Source organism: Diadema antillarum, unplaced genomic scaffold (assembly GCF_040938485.1).
Source record: "Diadema antillarum isolate AM-2024a unplaced genomic scaffold, OU_Dant_1.0 scf00000128, whole genome shotgun sequence".
Lineage (NCBI taxonomy): Eukaryota > Metazoa > Echinodermata > Echinoidea > Diadematoida > Diadematidae > Diadema > Diadema antillarum.
In genome coordinates, this window is record NW_027271017.1 from 4271754 (window position 1) to 4279502 (window position 7749).

At 41.2% G+C, this 7749-nt stretch overlaps 1 protein-coding gene across 1 annotated transcript; it reads left to right on the plus strand.

The window, feature by feature from the left end:
* Positions 1-1837: 1837 nt before the first annotated feature.
* Positions 1838-4554, plus strand: LOC139720495 (uncharacterized). The gene is made up of 3 exons (XM_071631849.1): positions 1838-2165; positions 2725-3014; positions 3265-4554. Exons 1-3 carry the CDS (start codon positions 1892-1894, stop codon positions 4552-4554), a joined length of 1854 nt encoding a protein of 617 aa, XP_071487950.1. The 5' UTR covers positions 1838-1891.
* Positions 4555-7749: the final 3195 nt, after the last annotated feature.

The following is a 7749-nucleotide window of genomic DNA, read 5'->3' on the forward strand; positions in this document are numbered from 1 at the left end:
GTATACCAAGGAGGTACTAGGCAAAGCTAGTATGGATTTATTTCATGCAGAGCTAGACAGATTTTGCAACTGTATCTTTCGTTTTTCCTTACAATGACTTGAGAAAACTATTTGTACTTTCAATATAAAAATTATATGTAGTTGCTCCGTGAAAAAAACAAGCTATACCGTCCTACATTTGATTTTCACATGCTTTTAATACCCTGATTAAATCAGGGTATAAAAGTACCATTCAGTGACCGGTCGACAACTGGTGACGGAAAATTGAATATTGCGTGGAAATCCCGTCGCCCGTCGCCTATTCCGACGGAAAAATGAGTCAAATATCAATATCCTATTTTCAACTGAAAATGGAACACAGGATAATGGATTTGCTCTTAAATTCTGTTTTTTGCATTTCATTATAATGAAATGTCAAAAAATGACTCAAAATCCTATTTTCTGAACATTTCAAAAAATAGGAAATGAAAAACAGGATATCGGTTTGATATTCGTTTTTCCATTTTCCATTTGCAACGAGCGACGGGATATTGAAGACCGCCCCCAACGAATCAGGGTATTAAAGTACCATTCAGTGACCGGTCGAAAACTGGTGACAGAAAACCGAATATTGCGTGGTAATCCTGTCGCCCGTCGGCTATTTCAACAGGAAAATGAACCAGAGGTCAATATTTCAATGCTGACTGAAAACGGAAAACAGAATTACGGATTTTGTCTGAAATTCTATTTTCCACGTTTCATTAACATGAAATGGGGAAAAATGACTCAAAATCCTATTTTCTCAAGATTTGATAAAATAGGAAATGGGAAATAGGATATCGGTTCGATTTTCGTTTTTCTATTTTTCATTGCAACGAGCGACGGGATATTGAAGACCGCCCCCAACGGCAGTCATGCAGTATGTGGCGCGCTTTTTTGTAATCGTACACACTGTCCGTGTCTCGCTCCGCTCAGCCTAGGCCGGCCCTGGCCCTACAACATAGAACGTTACATTGTTTTCCTTCTGCTCCCCAGCTTGTTCTCGCTGACAACATATTCCTATGGTACGATATGGCTCTCGAAGATCATAAGCATGACATTGCTACTTGGATTGCCAGTGGGATGGACTACGAGACAATTTCAGCCAAGCTGAAATTTCAAAATGGGGTTGAAAGGGGGGCGTCGGTTACAAATATCAAGAGACGCTGCATTGAGTGGGGAATTAATCCTGGGCGGCATCGCCGCAGCAGCAGGGATTGTTTAATTAGGGATTAAAGAATCCATCTTTCTGTTCGTGAGATGAATGTTGCATATAATATCACTAAAATTGGCTGTGAATAAACTTGTCTTATTGATCTATTGATGTATGTTTGCTAACAGGTGAACTTTCTTGTGTTTTTTGCACATCTCCCATGAAAACAAAAAGAAATCTGGTTAATAGGTCTGAACCATTAATCTAAAGCAATGTTCATTAGATTAAGGGGGGAAATGCACAATAAATGGTCAAAATACTTGAAAAATTTTGATTTTTTTATTTTAAGTCCAGTTGATTCATGGATATTTAAAAAATGAATATCTGTAATTGTATGGTTGTATCTCAACAATAAATGCCTCAAAATCAAGTTCAAATTGCATAATTACATAGGTATTTAATGACCTTGCATGCTATTTTCCAGCAAATAATTTATCATTTTTCAACATACCAAAAAATCACCATTTTTTGAAAAAAAATAATGAAATGAGGCATCATTTTGAAGGGCACAGTGAGCTCAGCAAAATGAGCCCATGATCTTAAATGTGGCATGCTGCCCTCTAGTGTCAGACCCTGACACAGTAGAGAGGTCACACATGGTTCTAGCCCTGCTCAGCCTGTGTGAACAGTAGCACCAGTACACTCACTTTCTGTAGCAAAATGACGCGAAAACGGCAAGGATATGTCAAAAAACGCAAAGGTTTCCATGGAGTGCCCTCCTATGAAGTAAAAAAAAGGAAGCTTGAGGAGGAGAAAGAAGAAGGAGCACCAACAGCCTCCGAAAGAAAACTGGAGGCTAACAAGTCAGCACTGCCACGTACAAGTGCCCCTAGTCCCACCCATAGCAATTCGCGTCGGGAATTGGAGGGGTTTTACCTCATCAGTGGCCAGCAGCTGAAGGATGCTCTTCAGGCAGCACATGTTTGCAATGGAGGTGAGATCTTTGTGAAATGACACTTTTATACAAGTAATGATGTATATTCTTATTTATATTTACATTAGATTGAGATGAATGGTTGCTTTATTTAGACTGGCTTCTCTATTGGAAAGCGATATGTGACAGATGTAGAGAAGGCTCTAGATTCTAACTGTAAGTAAGTTCATCTTGAATTTGAAAGCATACAAGAAATAGGAGGCAGGTAATAATTATGAGTGTTTTTGACTTAGAATGAGAGTGTTATAGTGTTGAATTCCACCTGTGAGTGTCCTAGTGTCAAGTAGCATTACACAGATGAATATGGTGAAGACTGAAGTTGGATTGTGTGACCACGAAACATGTCGTGAGTTGACATGTTGGTGTACCACTATATTATAGGTAGCGTACATTATAAATTCTAAGTTAGTGTATTAGAAAAAAGATTATGAATGTTATTTACTGGTCAATAGAAGGAACAACTGATAATTCTGTCACATAGTTCAGTGTTCCCTTGCATAAATTGATCAGCCATCATTTGTATTGTATAGAGGGTAACAAAATATTCTCTTATTTTCAGGACACCTCATTCCGCTCGAGGATGCCAGCCAGCGTGATGGCCTGAACTGCTCCCTCATCTTACAATGCTCTGTTTGTGGTGAAGAGCACCAATTCTGCTCTTCACCCAATGCATGTGAGGGAGCAGGAAAGTCAGCTGAAATCAACAAGAGGGCAACGCTGGCTGGCATGGAAGTGGGACTGGCAAGGGCTGGCCTGGAGGACATGACGGCTCTGCTGGGCACACCACCGCCTGTCACCTGCAGGAGCTACACGCGACATGTGACCTCTCTGTCAACATCCATACATGAGGTTTGTTTGAAGTGTTGTGAATTATAATTTTGGCAGTAATTTGATATCAAAATTGATAACATGTACACAAGTTAACTTTGAAATAGTTAAACTCAAATTATTAGTATTGATTAGTTGACTTATTTACTGAAAGGAATAAGTTGTATTTTTCTCATTTTTTAATTATTTGTCACATTTTTCTCTTGACATGTGAAAACATCTATCTGTATGATAAATTGTATTTTTACTGTTTTCATTTTCCCTATCACAGACCTGCGAGGACCAAATGTCCGAGGCTGCTGAGCGCCTGAGGGAGAAGGCTAGGGAGGGCAACCCCGGGCTGACAGCCGATGATGTGGTGGATGTGGCAGTGTCGTATGATGGAACGTGGCACAGGAGGGGGCACGTATCGAATCACGGGGTGGGGGCGGTAATTTCACTAGATACTGGGGAGGTAATAGATAGGGAAGTTTTGTCAAAGGTTTGTAAGGAGTGTGAAGTTAGGAAGGGGTGGGATAAGACGAAAGATAAATACAAAACATGGTGGGCTGGGCATGAGGATAGGTGTTTCCGTAATCATAAGGGGAGTAGTGGTAAAATGGAAGTAGATGCGGCAGTAACAATGTGGAAAAGGTCAGTTAGTAAGCATAAGATAAGGTATAGGTATATGTTGTGTGATGGGGATAGTAGTTCATTCAATGCTGTTAGGGATGTTTATGGGGAGGGTCATGAGGTTCGTAAGGTAGACTGTGTAGGGCATGTAGGTAAGAGAATGTACAAGGCACTGGACACTGTAAGGAAACAAAATAAAGGCAAATTAGCAGATGGGAAGGGGGTAGGGCGTGCAAAGGGTAGGCTAAGGGGGACATCAGACACGGGATCAATTGGTAGGCTATGTAAATTATATAGAAGTACAATACGTAAACATGCAGACAAGGGGGCTTTAGATAGTGAGGAGGCTAGGGATAGGGCAGTAGAGAAGATGCGAAGGGCAATATTGGCCATCTTGTATCATTCAGTCAAACTGCCTGATCCTGATGTACGTCATCAATATTGTCCCGATGGCGAGAACACATGGTGTGAGTACAAGAAAACAGGCAAAGAGAAGGACAATGAGAATCACTTAGACCCCGTGTTTCTGGACCTTCTCCTGCCAACATTCTCACGATTGAGTAAGCCCGATCTCCTCGAGAGATGCCTCCCAGGCATGACCCAGAACCAGAATGAGAGCTTCCATTCTCTCATCTGGAAACGGTGTCCAAAACACCTATGGCGAGGCCCACGTGTTGTTCGCACTGCAGTAGATCTTGCAGTCCTTGCGTTCAACTGTGGCGCGCAAACCAGTCGTGAGAGAGTCTTCCACAGACTCAATCTCAGTTTGGGAGCTCATGCCACAGAAGTTTCGCAAAGAAGGGATAATCTTAGGAAAAAAAGGGCTAAAAAACGGGCTAGGGAAGAGGAAAAGAAAAGGAGGGAAGCACTTAGGAAGGCTAGGAAGGCTAGGGATGAGGAGGATGAAGAGAGGGAGGGTGGGGTGTATTCGATGGGTGCCTTCTCATAGAGAGTCCAATTCAGTATGCACATTGATTGCAGGTCAATATTTTGCCTGCACTGATATGGACATCTCAATGCGCGCTTTAATTCATTATTTATACATTTTGATATAATTATACTTGTATTTTATGAAGGATGTTTATGAACAATGTTAGATTATTGAAAAGTTGTCAACTTGTCTTTAATCTAAGACAAGATTGATTCGTATTTGCAGTTGCCATGCAAAAAAAAAAAAAAAAAAAAAATTGTTTATTTTCCTGCGTGTATATGTATATATTGATTTATAGAAAGTTCTATTATTTTAATTATATTGTTTAATTAATTCATCCCTTTGTCTTTCATTACTTAACACTACCCTTGTCTTTCAGGGACCAGCATAACACTGCCACATCCCCACGACCCCAGCAGCTATGTAGTTATACATACTGTAGCAGGAAGGCCCAGCTACTCACGCAGACAATGCTGGTGGCTGGGTCCTTCAACCCTTATTGTAGTTTTTAATGTTTAATTATATATTAATGAATTAATTTCCAATTCCAATTTTATATGTGACATTGTAAATATTTGATATTATCTGTAAATATATGTATCACAAGCAGAAAATGCATTTATGCCCCCTTTTTTGCATTATCCAGGTGTTGGCATGTGTGTGTGTGCATTGATGAGGTAATGCGAATTGCACAGCTTTTTATTTCCTTTGTTTTAACAGAAGTGTGATTTCATGTGAGGTGATATATTTCAGTGAAAGATTTTGTGAGAATGAAAGCATAGATTAAGCCCAAACTTGCAGTGATGTTTTGTTGATGTGTAAGCTGTTGTTTGAATGAAAAATTATATCTCCTGGTTGTGTAATTTCTTCTTAATTAACAAATGAATACATAATTAGGTGAGCTTGAATGTGATTGGTTTAAAAAAAAATCATACAAAAAAAAAAGAAATTAAAAACACAAAAACCAAAACATTCAATCATGTCTAATATACATGAGCTATCTTGACACCAAATTGTAACATGATTGGATGAGTGGTTGATGAGAGAGGCTTTAATAAAGTATTTCTTATGTATTCCTTTATATGGTAATGAGGAATATTGGGTGTCGGATTTCATGCTCACTAATACATTTGTCATTGTACACATGATAAATATAAAACAACTTCAACAAGCTAAAATACACCAAATAGAAGAAAATGCACAAAAATGATTATTTTGCTGTAAACTGCATGGTGACACCTTAAAGGAGGTACTTGCATACGGCAAAGGAATCGACACCCGTTCCTTTTGTTTTTTTCTGGAGGCAAACGAATTATACTAACTGAGCAAAATCACTGCCGATATGGAGAGGGTAAATGTGTTGCCCTTCCTACGACTGAAACTCGTACAAGGCTGTTAAAGAACTCGTTTGTTATCTAGATCTTTGGGTAACTCATGCGAAGCTCGACGTGAGTCGTATCGCGCTCGGCATGGTGCACTCGTTCACGCCTACGTCCTTGGCCCTACAGACTGCGCTGCATCAAGGAGGTGGGAAGAGCACCTCCCTGGTTACCACTAGTTTGCAGGCACAAACCCTTGTTGGTCGTATGTAGGAGTCTGCATGCGCCAAGACTAATACACGCACCACTACACTGCAGCCTGAAGCTTCAACACAGGGCCTATGGGACAGTGCCAAAGTGGTGAATGTAGTAGTCTTGGCGCAGACTCCTTTACGACCAACAAGGGTTTGTGCCTGCAAACTAGGTTACCTCTGACGATCACAATGATATACAGTGATATCAATTTATGTTCTAAAGCCCTAAACTCCGGAATATTGCGAACTGAAAACTTTCATCTGAATCATGAGGCAGTTCAACACCAGTAACATTGAGCGGACCCCTCCCTCAGCAGCGGGTACCAGGCTGAGCCTCCCGCACACCAACTCCTAAGCCTCCCATCATTTTCGACCCAGACTGTCCATTGAACCCCGAGACTGTCACCCAGTGACCCTTAGCCCTAAAGATGTGTTTGGTTCTGATGGGTAACGGGGTCTGTGGTGCGTGAATCAATGAAGAACAATACTATTACGAAGACTTGAAATAGCACAGATGCAGAGTGACATACCTTATGGGAAAGTTCGAACAATCGTTCAGCATTGCAATGTCACATCAGAAATGGAAAACGAAATATTAAATCGAAAGAAACAAGATATTTGCATAGGAAAAGAAAAATATCTGAAAATTGTTCTACTTCTCAGTAATGACTGGCTGAATGATAAAATTGTAAACGCATATGTAGAACTCTTGTTCAATAATGCACTAGGAATTTGACTTCTTAACTCCTTTACAATTTTCCCATACAACCGCTCTGTAGTAGGAGCACCCCTGTGGGGAATAGCGGGGCGTTCCATACACCCGTTATGGAGCTTCCCATAGACCCCTTGCGGGAGCCCATCCCGTATATAAGGGGGTAGGTTTCCCGACGCCATCAGTTGGTGCTCGGGTTAAAGGAAAGTCAGGTCTATGCTGTTTACTACGGATAATACCAGTGCCAACTCAACCAGATTGAAGTACAAGATCACAGACGGAAACAGGTGTCTATTTATATTTGTGGACGTGATCCAGGACTCACTTAGGCGAAACCAGAGGAGAGGGAAGCAGAAGTCGCCCTGCCACCCTAGTCCGCCAGTGCATCGACGGGGGGAACCAACGCACCAGAGACGAGAGCTGCCTGGCGACAACCAGAACCAGCTCACCAAAAAAAGTGATAAGTGGCCACACCCTACTAATTCATTCTCCCAACTAACACTTCCCCCCCCCCTTCCTCCAGTAGAGTAAATTATTTGAAACAATCGGCACCACCCCGTTGGGGATAGGATTGCATATGTTGGCTCAGGCAAAGCAGTATTGATAACACCAAGAAGCTACCTCTGTATAAGCTTATGATTCAGGTATAGTGGTGATCACACGCACTCGCCTTTCCTTGTTAATTTGATTTTAAATTGTTTTAATTCATTAATTGTTGAATGAATGGTGTGTCCTCTAGCTCCAGGTCGAGTAGACGACTAAGCTAACAGACCCTTTAGAAAATAAAATCCAGTCTACTCGGGTTGACATGTCGACCTTGTGTCAAGTCCCTTCCCCGAGAGCGGAGGTTGGGGGTGGGCTAGAACGGAACTCACAACCTTCGCGTCATCAGCACGACGCTCTTCTTTTAATTAGATAGAAGATATTC

Excerpts from the sequence above, each read along its gene's own strand:
- LOC139720495 (XM_071631849.1), top strand. The coding sequence starts at position 1,892 with ATGACGCGAAAACGGCAAGGATATGTCAAAAAACGCAAAGGTTTCCAT. Across the intron at positions 2,166-2,724 it reads AGCACATGTTTGCAATGGAG|GACACCTCATTCCGCTCGAG; the intron begins GTGAGATCTTTG and ends TCTTATTTTCAG. Across the intron at positions 3,015-3,264 it reads TGTCAACATCCATACATGAG|ACCTGCGAGGACCAAATGTC; the intron begins GTTTGTTTGAAG and ends TCCCTATCACAG.